The sequence below is a fragment of the Hippichthys cyanospilos genome, chromosome 10, assembly GCF_059441005.1.
Source record: "Hippichthys cyanospilos isolate Australia breed blue-spotted pipefish chromosome 10, RoL_Hcya_1.0, whole genome shotgun sequence".
Classification (NCBI taxonomy): domain Eukaryota; kingdom Metazoa; phylum Chordata; class Actinopteri; order Syngnathiformes; family Syngnathidae; genus Hippichthys; species Hippichthys cyanospilos.
In genome coordinates, this window is record NC_142378.1 from 6,342,943 (window position 1) to 6,359,887 (window position 16,945).

General features: G+C 49.7%; 2 protein-coding genes and 1 long non-coding RNA gene across 3 annotated transcripts; 1 reads left to right on the forward strand and 2 right to left on the reverse strand.

Moving 5' to 3' along the window:
- Positions 1–412: 412 nt before the first annotated feature.
- nfic (nuclear factor I/C) lies at positions 413–12,544 on the reverse strand. The gene is given in 14 exon segments (XM_088425687.1): positions 413–3,522; positions 4,171–4,268; positions 5,487–5,652; positions 5,746–5,894; positions 6,736–6,849; positions 6,916–7,037; positions 7,146–7,278; positions 8,053–8,127; positions 8,197–8,268; positions 8,833–9,016; positions 9,091–9,267; positions 10,387–10,557; positions 12,260–12,313; positions 12,315–12,544. Coding segments are annotated over 14 exon segments (1,566 nt in total). The 5' UTR covers positions 12,345–12,544; the 3' UTR covers positions 413–3,501.
- A 1,020-nt stretch (positions 12,545–13,564) lies between these two features.
- On the forward strand, positions 13,565–15,136 carry LOC148416789 (uncharacterized). The gene is made up of 2 exons (XR_015866987.1): positions 13,565–14,206; positions 14,347–15,136. It is a non-coding gene; the product is annotated as an uncharacterized LOC148416789 (long non-coding RNA).
- On the reverse strand, positions 15,067–16,897 carry smim24 (small integral membrane protein 24). The gene is made up of 3 exons (XM_088425688.1): positions 16,619–16,897; positions 15,562–15,691; positions 15,067–15,492 (listed from the first exon to the last, which is right to left on the reverse strand). Exons 1-3 carry the CDS (start codon positions 16,680–16,682, stop codon positions 15,402–15,404), a joined length of 285 nt encoding a protein of 94 aa, XP_088281814.1. The 5' UTR covers positions 16,683–16,897; the 3' UTR covers positions 15,067–15,401.
- Between the last annotated feature and the right edge of the window lie 48 nt (positions 16,898–16,945).

Here is a 16,945-nt window from a genome sequence, read left to right on the forward strand (position 1 = left end):
GCTTATCTCGTCTGCGGTCACGCGCCACGCAACATTCGCGGCCGACGTTTGGCAGCTTTCACGTCGAAGGTGGAAAGTCACCGTATAGCTGAGCCCGGTTCGCCGGCAGGCCTTGATAGGCTCAGGGATAAAAACATGCGCACCTTTATCGCAGGGCTCGGAGAAAACCTCTACTCGGAGAAATACGCTACTCCGTGATTTCTTGGTACCCTCGTAGCATTCCTCTGACAAACGCGCGATGGGCCGAAGGCGCGGCTAAACTTTGCCGGCCGCGTCCTCCCGGGCCCCCGCGCGAGCAGGCCAAAGGCCAAGCTCCGCCCTTTACGGGCCTTCATCATCATCGTCGTCTACCTCGGCTCAAATCGTTGCGGTTTTCGCCGCGATCGGATAAGAACGGTCCAAACGTCAGCCCTTGTGATTTAGCTTCTTTATTGATGGGTTCTTTTTGCATAGGCAATCATACTGAAAGTAAAGAATCCGTCAGCGAGCGCTGCGCGTGTTCCCGGCGCCACAGGAAGTCCAAACATGTCACTTCCTCTTCTCGCAATTGACACCTCATGCAAATCAAGGTTGATATTCAAGTTTTTGCATTCGCTTGCTCAGAAAACAAAGGCGACCAAGCTGCGCAAATGTATCGCTGCCACCAGAGAAAAGATTAGAACGTGTTGACCTCTCCATCTTTTTCAACGCTCGGCCTTACCATGATTTTTTTTTTGTAAGAGCAGCATAGTTTCCTAACTAATCGATTTGGTTGATATGACGCAAAGCAGACGCCGCCGGTGACCAGAAGCACAAGCCCAACTTCACATGTTAACGTGATAACGTTCAACAATAAAACGCGCTAATCGTGAGTACGTTACGCAAAAGTAGCTACGGCGCTACCTCGATTTACCGACGCCTCTTCTTACGAAAAATTTTAGTCTCTCGTAACGAGAGAAAACTCGAGATACCAAAGGCGACTTTGTTGGCATGTACTATGAGACGGGCGCCAACATGACTGCGAGCGGCTCTGCTTATGAAAGATTCACGTTAGGAAATGACTTCCGGAACCAATTAAAGTAAAAGTACCAGCGTATGTTGAAAGAAAAAATGTCACATTGAAATTGGAAAGTGTGCCAGGATGCCCAAATGATCACTTGAAAAGCTTTTTTTTTTGCTCTATTTAACATGAAATCACATTAAAACATGAAATTCATCGCATTGCACTGTAAAACTGTGCCCCCCCCGCGGTACGTCTGAGCTGCTAGCCTGGCGCTTTGTCGCTAGCTAGCCTCTCCTTTCGACCGGGGCTCCACGCTTGGCCCGCGCCTTCCGAACCGAAACAAAGACGACAAAGTGCAATCGTATTTTGTTGTTTGGAGCTTGCCGCGCCTTTGTAGCAACAGAATGATATGCCAAAGGGACGCTAACCCAACAAAAAGCGGAAATCGGACAGTCGGGCGTGTATTAGCGTGACACGCTCACATGCGAGTAGCATGAAAACATGTTGTCTACGGTTGGCGAAAGGGCCACTTAGTGACTTTGATGAAGAAGAATTTCATTGCGCGGTAGAATACTACTATACATATGTCAATACAATAAAAACTCTGGAATTAGCATCGTTTCCATGCGGCCGGCACAAAACAATGCCGTAGCGGACAAAGAAAAAAGTAAAGAAAATGGTTCCGCGACGAAAGAAAATGGAGACGCGGCTCTTATGGTTAAATGCTGAAGATTTTCAGTCAGCTTTTAAGAGTCCCAATAAAACGCAGCGCGTGGCGGCCGAAGAGCTTCGAGCTAAACCGACACAACGCTCGGCTTTGGTTTGGGGGGGCCGCGAAAAGCCCTTTGAGGGAATCCCAACTAAAAAAAAGATGCGCATGGCTTTGGTCTCTTTGATGTCTTGGCGTACGCGTCGGTCACTCGCTCGCTTCGTCCCTTTTCCGCTGTGCAAATAATACGTTTATCCTCCAGGCAGAGGTTAGCTTTAGCATCGTTAGCATCGGGATGGCTGGGCCAGCGCTTCATGTACATTCAAAGTATTTAGACACACTCGTGTGTTTCAGTTATAGGAGAAGCTTGTTAAACGTGCATGCAAATCAAGAAGAATATATATAAAAAGATCATCTCGGGTTTCGGGAAGCACGGCGGATGACTGGAGGGGGCGGGGTTCAAACGGCGCCACGGCCAAGGTCGTTCGTCGCTTAGCTTAGCTTAGCGCGAGAATCTCGGCAAAGGCGGCGGCTGGAGCGAAACTCAAGTTATCCGTCGTAGTGTTAGTCTCAAACTTTGCAGGGATTTTGATGGAGCGGCGCCCCCCGGTGGATGCGCCGCTAAACGCAACAGACATTAAGTGTGAGGATAGCCAACGCTCGCTCGCTTTTGAGCTCCGTCGCGCAAAATTTCCGCGGTGTTTTGCATAGGAAGCTAACAAACCTCTGCTTGAGAAATTTGCTCATGACGTGTGCATTTTTTCTCCCGGAAATTTCAAAAATCAATTGCCGGGAGGGCGTTTTCCCTACTTCCTTTCCTAAGTGGTGCGATACCGCTGTCCTCCACTAGAGCTGAAATCACTTGTAAAAAGGTGAGTTCAAACTAGCTTTAAAGATGACTTTGAAATATATGGCAGAATTGCACCTGCCGAGTACGTCGAAATGCCAAGATAAAAAGTGTGTAACTGCGTCAAGCAAACGGGCATGCAATTTTTTTCTCTTCTTTTCTTGTAGCCGTACCGTGAAAAGTTTGCTCGGCTTTCCGAAACGTGTCATTCTCGCTGTTCTTAATATTCTGGGCGTCGAACCGAAGGCAAGGCACATACTGTGTTTTCGGACGTATCGTGCAAAAGAGACTTTCCAAAAAAGGTCCGGCCGGGGACGGGACCGGACGGGCCGGAGTCCACGTTCCCTCTGGAGGCCGTTTGCGCACGTCGGCCCCGTTCGCACAGAGCGCGCGCCCATTTGTCATATACTGTATGTGTCGTAATGGCAAAAAAACAAAGAAAAAAAAACAAAACAACGTCAGCACGAGTGTCAGGCGGCCCTCTGCTCTGCGCGAAAGGGGCTCGGTGGCGATGGAGGAGTGGCCTGCACCCGCGCGCTCTCTGGAGTGCAGCCCGCGCTGATTGTCAGTCCCGATGTCTTTTTTTTTTTTTTTTCCATTTCTTTGCCGGGACCATAAAGCGCGGCGAGGGCGGGGAAAAAAAAAGTGCAAAAAAATCAAGATTGAAGGAAAACATGGTCTCTCACATTGGAGTCTTTTGGGCAATAGAGAGAGAGAGAAAAAAAAGAGCAAGGCTTTTTTTGCATATATGAGAAGCAGCACCTGCAGGGAGGGGGCGGGGTTAAAGGCTTGATTGACGTCCTTTCCCAGGAAATCCTTCCGGCTTGCGTCCGCGTGTGCCCAGACCCATAAACAACCGGGCCCCATAAACCGTACGTATTATACGGGGAGCGCGTACTGTCCACATGTGAGCGTGTAGTTATATATAGGTGTGAGCACACATGGAAGCGCTCAAGTAGTGTTTCAGTTGCCCAGATACCAAGACTGAAACACACACACACGTGTCCCATCATTAAACATGATCATTTTTCTAAACGAGACACAGTACAATGGGAAAAAAAACCAGTGGCACCTTGAGATACAAGACAATGTTTGTTCCATGAATACGGTCCTAACTCCAAAAGTTCCGATGCAAAGACAAAAAGGTTGGAGACGGCGGCCAGAGGAGAAAAAAAGTCACCACTATGAGGGCTGGTACCGTGCCTGTCTACATATGCTGCTGCACCGTTAGCGCTCACTGTTTTGTTTTTATATTTTCCTTTGGAGAATCGCCGGCACCAGTCAGAGCTCCGGTTTCAGGAGTACAATCTCAAGTTAATAAGTTATCCCGAGAAAAAAAGGGGTCACTCATATAACAAGGCACCACTGTACATTCAGCAAAAGAAAAAAAAAAGCAGATGCATAAGTCTTAAAATATGATGGCTGCATTGAGGCTGTGTGTGTGTGTGTGTGTGGCTGGGAATTAATGCAGGCTCAGAGTTTGTTTTTTTTTTTCTGAGCTGTGAAGTTTTCTAGATCAGCCTGACCGCAACGCAGGCCGGGCCGGCTCAGCTCCGGCGGATTGCGGCGCACGTCGCACGTGTAGCGTCGCTAGCGTCCGGATTTTGTCTAGGCGGCGAGGCGAGGACCAACCTGGGCTTGGTAGAGTCCGCCGGGGTCTCGGGGCGCCACGCCGACAAAAGAGGAGCGACTGGCAGGGGGGGTCCCCGGGGTCCCGGGTGCCGAGTACGCTGCGGCGATGACATCGTCAGTCCACTTTTACGTGCGCGCGCGCGAGCAAGACCGACGCCCGCCAAGCCCTTCTGCCCAACGGCGCGCTCGGGATTAAGACGAGCGGAAAAAAAGCCTCGGCGTTGACTTGGCGCCGCTCGCGGCGAGCCGGCTTAGGATGGATGCCGACGCAAGCGGACGCGGAAAGTTCAAGGCAGATCGCATGTGTGCGATGAGCGTAACACTTTCAAGTTGGAAATGTTCCAAAATGTGGACAGTGGGACGTGGACATGAAATCGGTGAATTTCGGGACTTTATTTTGATGGGCAGGGGGGAAATGCAGGTACTACGGTGGCGCTGAAGTGCAAAGCACACAAAGAAAAACGAAGCGAACAAAAAAGGGAATCGCCATTTTGACAAGGGCAATAACGTTTGAATCGCTAGCAGCGCTCATTTTTAAAAATGCTCACAAAATGGACGTCCTGTTGAACTTTGTTCACGTCCAATCAAGTGGCCGTGTTGTTCAATCGGGAGGGAGTCCACAGCCCTCTCCCCCACCCACACCAAGGGCTTCTGCGCGGGAAAGTTACTTTGCTCCTCTTTCTTGTTTGCTTCCTTTTTCTTGCGTGCATCTTTTTTCTCGCGTGCTTTTTTTCTTGCGTGCGTCTTTTTTAGTTGCTTCCTTTTTCTCGCGCGTGTCTTTTATTATTTGCTTTTTTCTTGCGTGCTCCTTTTTTGGTGTTTGCTTCTTTTTTCTTTCGTGCTTTCATTTTCATGATTTGCTTCTTCTTTTTTTGCTTGCGAGTACCTCTTTTGTTTGCTTGGTTTTTTGTTTGTGTGATTTGCACTTCGGGGCCACCGTAAGGTACGGTCCTTTGACTTGAATAAGCTGAACATTTTGAATGAGTGCTTAGTACGTACCTGGCCTTATTTCAAATTGGTACTCGCGACAGCAGCCGATACGTGTATTTGAGCAGTTTTAATAGCGTCAACGAGAAATGACGAATTCGAAAAGAACAGAAAAGTGTCGTTCGTTTCCAAAAATGTTAGGAAATTCCTATATTGGAGTAAGTGGCCCTCTCTTCAAAATGATCCTGGTTTTGGGTTGTTTTGGTTTTAGACATCTCATTGTAATCAATGGGACTTTGTTTTTGTCACCCGAGTGAAAATATGCACATAGGTAGAAGTAAAAGTCTGGATGGACTAGTGTTTTTCTTGTAGTTGAATGAGGCACTCACTTGGCGACGTGGGGGAGTTGGCGGAGTCGGAGGAGGTGCTGGGGGGCTTGACGTCGGCGGGCAGGGCGGGCCTGGCCAGGGGGGACGGGGGCGGCCCCAGGGAGGGGGCCAGCATCTGCGAGGAGAGGTAATGGCCGCTCACTTTCAGCGGGTTGCCGCCGTTCAGCTGCAAAGGCAAAGCTTGCTCAGGAGCTTGCCCGCGACCGCCGAGAAGCGCGAGCGGGAGGAGAAGGGCCGGCGGCGGCCGGCGCCCGCTCACCGAGCTTTGATTGGCGGGGTCGCAGGCCAGGGAGACCAGGTCCTTCAGGGGGTCCTGGCCCAGGTGCGGAGAGTAACGGATGGCTCCGTGCGGGAAGTAGGACGACGACGCAAAGTGCAAAGACGCCGACGGGTGAGGACGGGACAGCCCTGGGACACACACACACACACACACAAGGATGATGGAGCACACCCGGCATGCGTGGTCCACATGCAACTTCCTTTGACGTTAAGTTTGGGCTGCCGAAATGCGCTCGCATGCGCATTCCATACCTTACCTACTGGCATGAGCGTTCAGAAGAGCAAATCAGGATTTGTCTGTATGGGTTCCCACCAAAGTTATTATACAGCGGGACTGAGGGTGCGCCCAAAATGGCGCAAGTACAAAACGGTCAAGAGGCCGCGCCAATGCAGCCAAACGCAATCGGGATTTTGCCACTTCATTCATCTTCAACAAATGCATTATGCATCAAAATGATCAGTTTGGACTTTGTGCTGGCGCGTTGTCAAGAAAAGGGTCAGGATGGACATGCGCACTTTCTTCTACGTTAACTATGCATATGACAATAAAACTCTTGACTAATCGATGACTCGAGCATTTTATTTGCTAAAGAAATCACTTTAGTACTTGATTACCTAGCGTAATCAACTATTTTTGAGTCTTTCATTCTTTGAGGAATTCTTATATACTATATAATATACTGTAAAGTAATTGATGACTAGTATTGAAATCATTTCATGGCACCCGCTCACTACTTTACCCTCCCTCCTTTAGCCAAACACTTGACGAGTAGTGTAAAAAGATCAAGGAGTAAGGACCCGGGACTGAAGATCTGGACGCTTCAAACAAAATATGCAAATATGTCTTTGGGAGAGAAGCAGTTCAAAGTGGAGGTGACCAATACCGTAAGCGGCGCATCCCTTAAGAAATGCTGATGCGGATTTTTGCGGAGGTGACACGTTTTTTTTTTTTTTCGTGTTTTCCACTGACCGCTGTGCACGGCGATGACGGGCCGATGATGCTGCGTGAAGGATCCCAGCCTGGGAGCGTCCTCCTGTCCCGAAGGACTGTCCATCTCCGCCTTTTTCACCGGAGGAGACGCACCTGACGCGCACACATACGGAGAGGGACGAGAAGCGCCGCCAGACGCGGAATCGGTCGGCGCCTCACCTCCTTCCATGTCGTCCGTCCAGTTTCTGGAGCCGCCGGCCGGAGAGGACGGCGAGTGGTAATATTCCCCCGCCGGACTTGCCACCTCCTCCTCCATGGAGCCCGACTTGTGCCGCTTACTCCTGCGCACAAAGATGCGATGGATGTCTTCCGAAGTTGAAAAGCTTGTCTGAATTTAAACTCTTTGGGCAAAAGGTTTCTCTGAGGACTTGGCGCGTGAGCACGCGTACCCGCTGGACGAGGTGCTGGCGAGAGTGCGCCGCATGTTGACGGGCTGGGGGAGCGCCTGGTTGAGGTCGTAAGCCAGGTGGCCCTGAAGCTCCCCGATGGAGAAACTTGGTCCGAGCGCCGAGACGACGGGGGCTACGCACGCACACGCAAACACACACACACACACAGATGACAGTGACCCACTGCCTTCAGGCCTTCTTCTAAAAGCAGTTGTGTCACGTGGCGTTCAGGCGCATCCTCGGCCTGGCTAAAATGACCTTCAAGCCAAAGCTTCACTTTTTGTTTCCCGCAAAAATCATATTTGCCATCTGAGTTCTTTGATTTTCTCCTTTGTTCATAGAAAAGCAAACGACATTCAAATCGAGTTTTTGTTTTTTGACCCCTTTGCGGGATAGGCTTAAGAAATGAGGGCTACGAGGGCGGCCTGTCACAATCAATTGTCCCGTTGACTGGTTACATTGCATAAAAGTCCTTGAAAAACATTTTCTTGAGTGCTGTTTACCAATGATTTGTGTTATTTTTTCATTATTTGTTCGTTAGTTCGAAATGACGAAAAAAGCTAAACAACAATAAACAAGAGGGACAACAGCTTTTTCCATAGATGGCTACTGAATAGCAGAGGACCCCAAACGCCGGTTCGCAGGCCAGCTCCGATCCGTGGATGGACTGGCGCAGGGCCGCGGGCCACACTGAATTAGTTGATCCTTTGCGCTTTACTTGTCTTGATCTTTGTTTTTGGCGCCACCTCTGGCCGCCGTTGATATTACATGTTGCAGTGAAACACGTTGACACCGCCACTCAAAGTGACAAATGTCCATTAACTATTGGATAATGATCAATCAATGCCCCGAGAAGGAAGATGTTTCAAAGGTTCATGTAAGAACGGAAAGCAAAACCGCTACGTACTTCTGGACACGTGCACCAGCTCGGTGACGCTGAAAACTCCCGACGTGACGAAGGCGTCTTGGAACTCGGGGGCGTCTGCCGCATGGAGCGCCGGGTGAAGGGCGCGCTCGAACACGACGCGAGCGCTGCGGCGCGCCGGCTCACCCATAGTGGCGGCGCCGGCGTCCTCCTGGTCGGACGCCGCCGCCCGAGCGGGACTGCCGCCCTCCTCCGCCTCTGCGCAAACACACAAAGGAGAAAGCGCTGTGAGCCCGCGGAGCCGTGGGCTAGCGAGTGCAGATGCTCGCCAGGCGCAAAAGTGTCTTTTTACAAGATGGCGGCCTATCCCACCAGGATTGCTCGTCAGTTTTTGTCAAAGCGTGTCTAGACAAAGAATCTGGTTGCACCCGCTGGCAAATGCTGTAGATGATTACTCGGAACAAATGGGCAGCGGCCAGTCAACTTCAGGACACAGGTGGCAAAATAACGGATCGGTCGCCGCTCAGGACGAATGTCGACAAATAACCGAGCGGTCTGGTAGTCGGCCTGTCAATATGTATCAGCGCGGACACTTTTTGTCGGGCCGCCGATAGAAATGATAAACGACTGGTCGTCTGTCGGTGTCCAGGCACCTACGGAAAGATTGGCGGCCAATGTCGGGCCGCGTATCGACAAATAACTGATTGGTCGCCGGTCAATTGGTGTGCCAAAGTTGACTGGTTTTGTTTGCTTGTTTTTCTTTTTTCTTTGAAAGGCGCCGCCTGGCAAAGAGCTCCCGTCACAACGGAGAAGCGTACTGGCCTCTGCGGTGGACGTAGTAGGCTAGGTAGAGGTCCAACTCCTTGACGGAGACGGAGATGTGGCGGGGCTGCACGCAGAGCAGCGGGTTGGCGCAGTGGCCGCCCTTGACCAGACGCTCGCCGTCCGTGCTCTCCAGGGGGATCCCCTTGAACAGGATGACCATCACCAGGTCCAGCCGCCACACCTGCGGGCCCGCAAAGATCCGCGTCAGACCCCCGCCCGCCCCGGGGACTCGGCCGGCCCCGCCCACCCCTCCACCTTGTCGGCCTGCCGCAGGCAGTCGATGCGACGCATTTTGCCTTTCTGGTCGGGGTTGGACAGGACGCAGCAGGCCGCCTTCTTGCCCGTGACGGACATGACAAAGTCCTCTCGGCATTCCGGCCGGATGTCCTTTCGCAGTTTGGCCAGGAGGCGACTGGCCCACTTCTGCTTCACCTGCCGCCCAAACAACAATGACGTCAACAAAGGGGGATGGGACTTCATATTTAGCACCTGCGGCTGTCCGCCAGGGCGCCTGAACAGAAACAAGAAAGACAGTGGCTCCCTACACTTAAAGATTAGCATGGATTGCGGGAGTTGGCCGTAGTTCTAAAACAATGGGAGCAAGCGAAAACTAGCTGAGCCCGGATTAGATGAACAGAGCATTTCTGGCGCTCTCTCCTGGACAATAAGAGTATTACACGATCAATCGGAACCGGGACTGTCCACCGTGGTGCCTGACCAAAAATAACAACACAGGTCTCGAAAATCTGCCATTAGAAAAATCCTTTTGGTTTATGTAACTGCTGTCATTATATTTCAAGATGTCTCTAATAGTTGTCTTTACTTGTTGAGGGGGAAAACATTTGGGAAACGGTGCTCAGTATGATGCAGTAGCGATTGTTCACGAGTAAATCTAGGGTCATCCAAATATTGAATCGTCTCAGAAAGGGTTTTGCACAATTTACTTCTTTGAACATCTGATGGACAAACCAGGTCACCAGATCAAAAATATAAGAATAAAATTGATGAAACCGATTATATTTTAAAAATAACCCACGCTCATTTTAGAAATGGTATTACTAACATCGGACAGAATTATAACTAAATCTAACAAAAAAAAAGTAAAAACCTAATAAGTAAACATTTTCCTCTAAAGCAACAGAGCACAGAGCAATAAAAACAAAAGAATTTCATCCACTGAGCAATTCTATCAAGGGATCGAGTTATATAACTTGTGAATAAACTCAGATATGTTCCATTTTCTTACTTGACATACATAAAGTAATCAACTGACTGATGTCAAATAACTGCATGAAGTAAAATACTTCTACAAACGTATTTCATTGGCAAGAAATTAATAAAGCAACCGGGTGCCAGGTTAAATGAAAAATCATCCATTTTCTATAGCTGCTCATCCTTTTTTTTTTTTTAAAGAAAATGACAAGAATGAATGTGCATTTACATCAGCACATTTTACTCATCTTTGGAATAAACCAATTATGCAAGACAGAATTCTTGAAGATGTAAACGCGCATCGGGCCGGTAGAAAAATGAGTTTTTTATCGGACGCACCTCCGCCTTCTCGCCGAGGAGCTCTTCCTTGACGGCCCTCTCTTCTTCTTTGGTCATCCTCTTCTCGTGCTTTTTGAAGTACTTCCTCTTGCGCGCCTGCAGGTTGAACCAGGTGTAGGCGAAGGCACGCACCTGCGGCAGCAGCGCCTCGATGAACGGATGGAACTCATCCTGAGAACAAAGACACGAGCAAAAGTGGACGCGTGTACTACACAAGGATTGTTTGTAGCCGCCACTTGTGCTCGCTGCGCTTTGTAAACGATGCAATAAAAATGTTGTACTCTGCACAGCTTGGGGTGACTTTATGATTATCATCTACACACTTTGCGTACGACTCAAAAGAGAAGAAAATGTCGTGACGGAAAAGAAAGGGGGCAGCCGGACGGGGCAGTGGTTAGCACGTCCGCCTCACAGTTCAGCGACCTGAGGTCAAATCCACCTGCTGCCGGCATTCTTGTGTGGAGTTTGCGAGTTCTCCCTGAGCCTGTTGTGGGTTCTCTTTTCCTCCCACACCCCAAAACCAACGTCGCAGGTGTACTGGAGGTATTAAACTGTCCTTATGTGTGATTGGCTGCATGAACGTTTGTTGTTGTGCCCCGCAATTGGTTGGCGGAGTTCGCAACTCCCGTATGCTAATACCCTGGCGTGTAAGGACAGAATGAGGACACTCAAAGGAGAAGCCGTGTCCGATTCGCACCCGGGCAGGAATGACATCACCCATCGGGACACGCCCCTTAAAGGCACGCCACACAATACGACCGCAAGTATGGCATTGTTTTTTTGTTTTGTTTTGTTTTACTTTTGACGCAATTCAGAGCAATTCTTTTGATTCAAAAGTCGGTGCAAGTCATCGTTTGAAAAGAAAAATAAGAGACACATTAAGTCAGTGGCGTCTGCTGAATGGCGGAAGTTTCAAATCAACACTTTTGACAACCTCCAAATCGTCAAACGTCACTTTGCTGCCGCCGGCGCAGGGAAGAGCGTGCCTGCTGTCGGTCCTGTGCCGCTTCTTCTTCGGCCCGTGGACCGAGACAAACCGGCTCTCGGTGCGGCTGCCGGCCGGAACCCGAGGGCCTCTGCTTAGCCGCACTTTCGTCCCTCGGCCCGCTGTGTCCGACTGCGGCCATTTTCTGCTGAGTAACACGCAGGCTTCGCCGCCGGGAGGAACTTCGACATACCGGCCGGCCGGTCGCTCAGCACGCACGCCACGCAGAACCGACCCGGCCCGGCCCGGGCCGGACGAGCTTTCGAGCGGCGCTTCCGCAACCCGAAGCGTCCTCGCGCCGAACTCGCTTCGGAAAAGACAGCGATCCGGATTGAGCCAAATTCGTGGCAGAATTGTGCGCCGTCCCGCATTAACCAGCAAACGTTCTCTTCTTTCGAGGCCTTCGGACAAATTCGGCGTCGAGCCCGGACGCTATCAAAGCCCCTTAAGGACAATATAAACAAGTTTGACCCCCGTTTCCGAGGCTAACTTCCGCCCCGCCGAAGGGAAGCGATCGGCGGCAACTCAACTCTAAAAGTCCAGCTTTTAAAAGACAAAGCGTTGCGTGTCGACGGCTGCGACCGAACCGAATTGTAGCTCCGAGCGCAAGTGTTGGAGAAGCTAAAGCGCTCGTTTACCGACTGACGCCAGAAGCTGCTAATGTCCACATGTTGTTGAAACCGCTCGATTTGAAAGCAGGTCTGGCGAGCGACTCGCCGACGTCGCACTCGGGCCGTTCAAGAAGGGAAACAGGGGCAAAGAAAACCAAAGGGGACAAGTTGTGCGGCCAGCGATTTCGCTAAGTGGGCTCCGTGGCCTTTTTGGGACACGCCGCGTCTCGCGAGCCCAACAGCTTTTGCCTGCTGTTTGTTGTTGTTGTTGTCCTACCATGTCCGAACCGAGCCGCCAGCCGAGGAAGTTCAAGCGGATGTCAGCGCCGGCCGGCCCATCTCCAGCCGCCGTCCCTTCTCATTCCATATTCGCGGCCGACGCCAGCTCCTCGCCGTGCCGTGCCGTGCCGTGCCTTGCCGGCGGGGGGAAATCCAGGAGCGCAACCGTCCCGCGTCGAGCCCCGGCCGCCCCCCGCCCCCCGCCGCTCGGCTCCGCTCTCCCCCTCCCTCTCCCGGCAGGCTGCGGCAGAGCTCGATGGAGCCGCGTTCACCTTTTGCGGTTACCTCCGCCAAGCGGTGTCTCCTCCTCCTCGCCCGAATAATAACAATGACAATAAATCACCACATTGCATGATGAGGGGAGCGCCCCCCCCCCACCCCAGTCAGCATTTTAGCATCATATTTTTCACACACATAAACGTGCCCCCACTCCCGAAACGGATGTCATCAACTGTCAACCAATCAGCTCTCATCTACTACAACGTTTCGAATCCAGCGTTCGCAAAGAACCACGGGCTGCTCGTAGGTCAACTTCAGGTCACACAGACAATAAACACCAAAGTTTTGTTTTCCTCCTTCAAATTATCTAGTTGGTCCAGTCCTTCTGAAATGGCGGGGCGGGGCCACGTGGGATGCCGTCTGTGACCCCGGGGAACTGGCTTTGCTTTTGTTGCGTGAAGTGTAATTGCACACTCGCGGCACTAGGTGGTGCAGTGGCACTCATCGTCAAAGTCTGAAGTTGGCCATTTTGGTTCGATGCAGCCGTTTGCCGTTTGGGGTGAATCCGAAAGCAAAACAAAGAAACTGGTATGAAAACCTCTACCGGTTTCTTTGTTTTTGCTAACAGTGTTGCCAACGGTGAAAAAATGTGGGAGCCAACTAAGCACTGCTTGTTTTACTATGATTTTAAACATACATGTTATTTAAAAGACTGCCAGTCACACGAGGCAGCTGGGTGGCACAGCGAATAGCGGGGTCCTGATTTCAAATCCGCCTGGCTCCGGCCTGCTTGTGTCTAGTTCTCTCCGGGCACCCCGGGCTTCCCTCCACACCCCAAAAGCATGCGTGGTAGATGAATCGGACGTAGTAAATTAGTGATTGGCTGCGTGAATGGTCGTTCGTCTCGGTGTGCCCTGCGATTGGCTGGCAAACAGTTGACGCTGTCCCCCGGGGCTCTGGAAAATGGATGGATGAGACGCGTAAATTTGACTTTTCTTTTATTTCATTTTAGTCTTTTTGTCGACGCTGCACTGGACCTGGCGGTCGTTGATGATCAGCAAGCACCGCGTGTGTGTGTGTGTGGGCGTGGGTGCGGGTGCGTGAGCGCGTGTTTGTGTGTGAGACCGCTGAGTCAGCAGCTTAGCCTCTTGCCAGAAGTGCTCCTCTGGCTCCCTCTGTCGGTGGCCCGGTAGCGACAATGTAGCCACGTGATTAAAACAAAAATGGCGGTCATAAGAAGAAGAGAAGCTGAGGAACGCGCGCACAGAGACACCCACGGGTACCCGCCAGGGCACGGGGTACTGTCCACATGATAACGGCAGCTGTTTTTAACGTGGTGACGACTGCCGTCAGCGTCACGAAAGGCAGGCGACCGGAGGAGTCGCGTGACCGGACCCGAGTCCGGTCCGGACCCGGGTTAGAACGGGAGGAGACGCTCCGGACTTTGCGCATGGGCAGACGTGGACGCGGGGAATGAAAGATCCTTTTTAAGATGGATCAGCCGCCGCCTGCCGACGGCTTAGCCCGATGCTGGGCCTCTTCCCGCCTCCCTGGCCGTTGTGGAAAAGTGACTTTTTATGTTTGCGCAAAGTGTCAAATCAGTCATCTATCAATAACGCAATCCATCTTTAGTCATCCGACGATTTCCAGTCCACCGGGAGGGACGGAACAAAGACCACCAAGTTCCCCAGACAAAGACTTGGAAGCTAGCCCAGACTAAGTTCCGGTGCCACTTTCAAGCATATCAGAATTAAAAGCTGAGCAGCTAAATTGTTAGCACACTTTAGCATTGGCAAACACAGAAAACGTTTTGAAAATCATCCAACGACATTTGCCCTTTTTGTTGAGTTTTGTTTCCGTTTTCAGTCACGTCAGTTGAAACGAGCAGAGAAGCTAAGACGTCGCTGAAACGAAAAAGAATCAATCTGACCATCCACCAGGTGTCGGCGCCGACGTCGTAGCGCAGCCGCCACCTCGCCGAGCCGGATGCCGTCGCCATGAGGACCGCCGGGGCGTCAAGGTGTCCGAAACAGAAAGGTGCGCATTTCCGCCAGACGCTTGGAGCTCAAGGAAAGAAAAGCCGGATCTTCCTCATCTTCCCGCAACCGTCACCAGAGAGGTCTTCTTCTTACGCTCAAAAGCCACCGAAGTCCATCCGGCGGCTCTCTTGGCACCATGGCGAAAAAAGAGAGAAAAAAAAATTAGGACGGCGTCAAGGGGCCGTCGCTGAGAAGATTAGACCTTCATCAAGTTCTTACAGCTAACACGCACACAGACACACACTTTGAGTCTTTGAGCCAACTAAGCGGCTGTCAAATCGGAGATGATTGCAATGAAGGGCAACGCGGTGGACCGGCGGCCAACTTTGGGTCTCGCGCTTCTCGGCTTCCGGGTTGGAATTCTTCTTTGTCTAGTCGCGCCGGTTCAGAGTCGAAGTGTCCTGTTGCGCGTGCACGGTGTCCTCGAATTCAGCGCTTCTCAAAGTAGGCTCCGCCCACCTCTGGGGGTCTGTGGCCTGACTGCGGGGGGCCTGGGAAATTATTTGGGTTATTCATAAAAAATTAACCCAGGAATAAAATAGTAACCCATCATGTCATGTTATTTTATTCTAAATTCTGAAAGTGTTCATGACTCTTCAATAAAGCAATCAGTTCAACCAGTGTGACTCATTCACTGCCAAGGACGTATTTTCACGTTTTTTTTTTTGGAAAGAGTCCAGACATTCAATCCCAGATACTTGAGTATCACACAAGATTGAGATCACAGGTTCTCGAATGGGGGTACCCGAAGACATTTCAGGGGTTTCATCACGCTATCGGCAAACCTAATTGAATGTTTTTTAACGCTGTGGCAGGAACGCTACATGTTCAGTGTAAGAGCAAAGTCATTGGAACACCAAGCAACTTTTTTGCTAAAATGTCCTACAAGGCAGTTTGTTTGACTTCATCTTGGCACATCTCCACAACGTGGTTCTGGTATGCAGCCATGTCTTCCTCCTCTTCCTCCTCCGCCCTGTTGCAGAAGAGCGCAACATGGGTTGAGAACCACTAGACCTTTTTCCTTTTGGTGCGTGCTCGCTACCTGTCCTTCCCCAACAGCCTGCTGAGGATGAGGAAGACGAAGACGACGAAGAGGAAGACCACCACCGCCGTCAGGCCCGTCAGCCACGGCTGAAGCGTCACCGACCCGGAGGACGACGCGCGCGCCCCCCCTGATGGCACGCAAATAAACAAAGACCAGTCAAGCTGGTCTCTCACTCTTCCAATTTTCTTTTTTTTTTTTTTGAACAGGCCACATCAGGGCTGGCCAATGAGATGTTTTTTTCTTTTTTTTTCTAACCCAATTTTTGTTCACATTTTTAATTATTTTTTCTGTAATTTGCTTCATTTAATAACTGATGTATCTATTGTAAACATGTAACAATTATGCATAATTAATTACAAGTCATTATTACTTAACAGTTAGAAAAGATGTATATTTTATATCTCCATTTCGTGTTTATTTTTTCCAATTTTCACCACAATATTGGTTGGCTATTGACTCCTTTCAAATGAAATTGTTGTTTTCTTTTAATTAAAGAACTGTTAAAACATTTTCAATAAAGTGCAAAATTGAAAATGCATGATTTTACAATGGAAAGAAACTGCAAACTGTATCTATATTTATTCATCTATTCATTTATTTCAAAAATGGTTGTGAATATAATTTGTTAAATGATTTTAAAATATGTGTTTATTTGTAAAAAAAAAAAAAAATGAAGGAATTCTTAAAAGGGTTGACCATGAAATAAAAATACAAGAATGAATTATTTTTCTTTGGAGAAAAAGGTAAAAATAGTACAGTATATGTATTTTTTATTTGTATTTGTATCTCAATTATTGAAAAAAAAAAAAAAAACATTACCATCGAATCTGCATCTTTCCATTTGTATCGATCGCCCATTATTGATGAGAAAACAAAATAATAACCATTTTCCATTTGTGCATTTGCATATTTTATAATGAAAGGATACCATAGAATTGATTATTATGAAAACAAAAACATGACCTCGTTTTAATTAACATTTCATTGATTTTCTAACATTTTGCCCCTTTTGCCACACAAAAGCCAGATTGTTTTTTTTTGTTTGTTTTTTTACCTTTATGAGTGGAGGCATGGGCCGCACACAGCAGTGCACACAAGGCGACGAAAGGCCTCAACATCCCAAAAGTGTCCGAGTAGCTTGTTGACAGGCACAGGCACAAGCACGGCAGATGTCCTGCAATCCCCAAGTCTTCCTTTTTACTGCTTTTACTGAACAAAGGTCTCTGATATGTTACGATTGCTGATCAGGGCGTGAATCTTAACGCTGTCTACGACAAGTAACTCATTAACAGCATACAGCTCATCGCTAATACTGTTGTCGTTACTAGTTTCTCAGTTGGAAGGATGTACTGGGATATATTTCATTTAAACCAGACCCTGG

Excerpts from the sequence above, each read along its gene's own strand:
- smim24 (XM_088425688.1), bottom strand. The coding sequence starts at position 16,682 with ATGTTGAGGCCTTTCGTCGCCTTGTGTGCACTGCTGTGTGCGGCCCAT. Across the intron at positions 15,692-16,618 it reads CCATGCCTCCACTCATAAAG|GGGGGGCGCGCGCGTCGTCC; the intron begins GTAAAAAAACAA and ends GCGTGCCATCAG. Across the intron at positions 15,493-15,561 it reads AGGCTGTTGGGGAAGGACAG|GGCGGAGGAGGAAGAGGAGG; the intron begins GTAGCGAGCACG and ends CTTCTGCAACAG.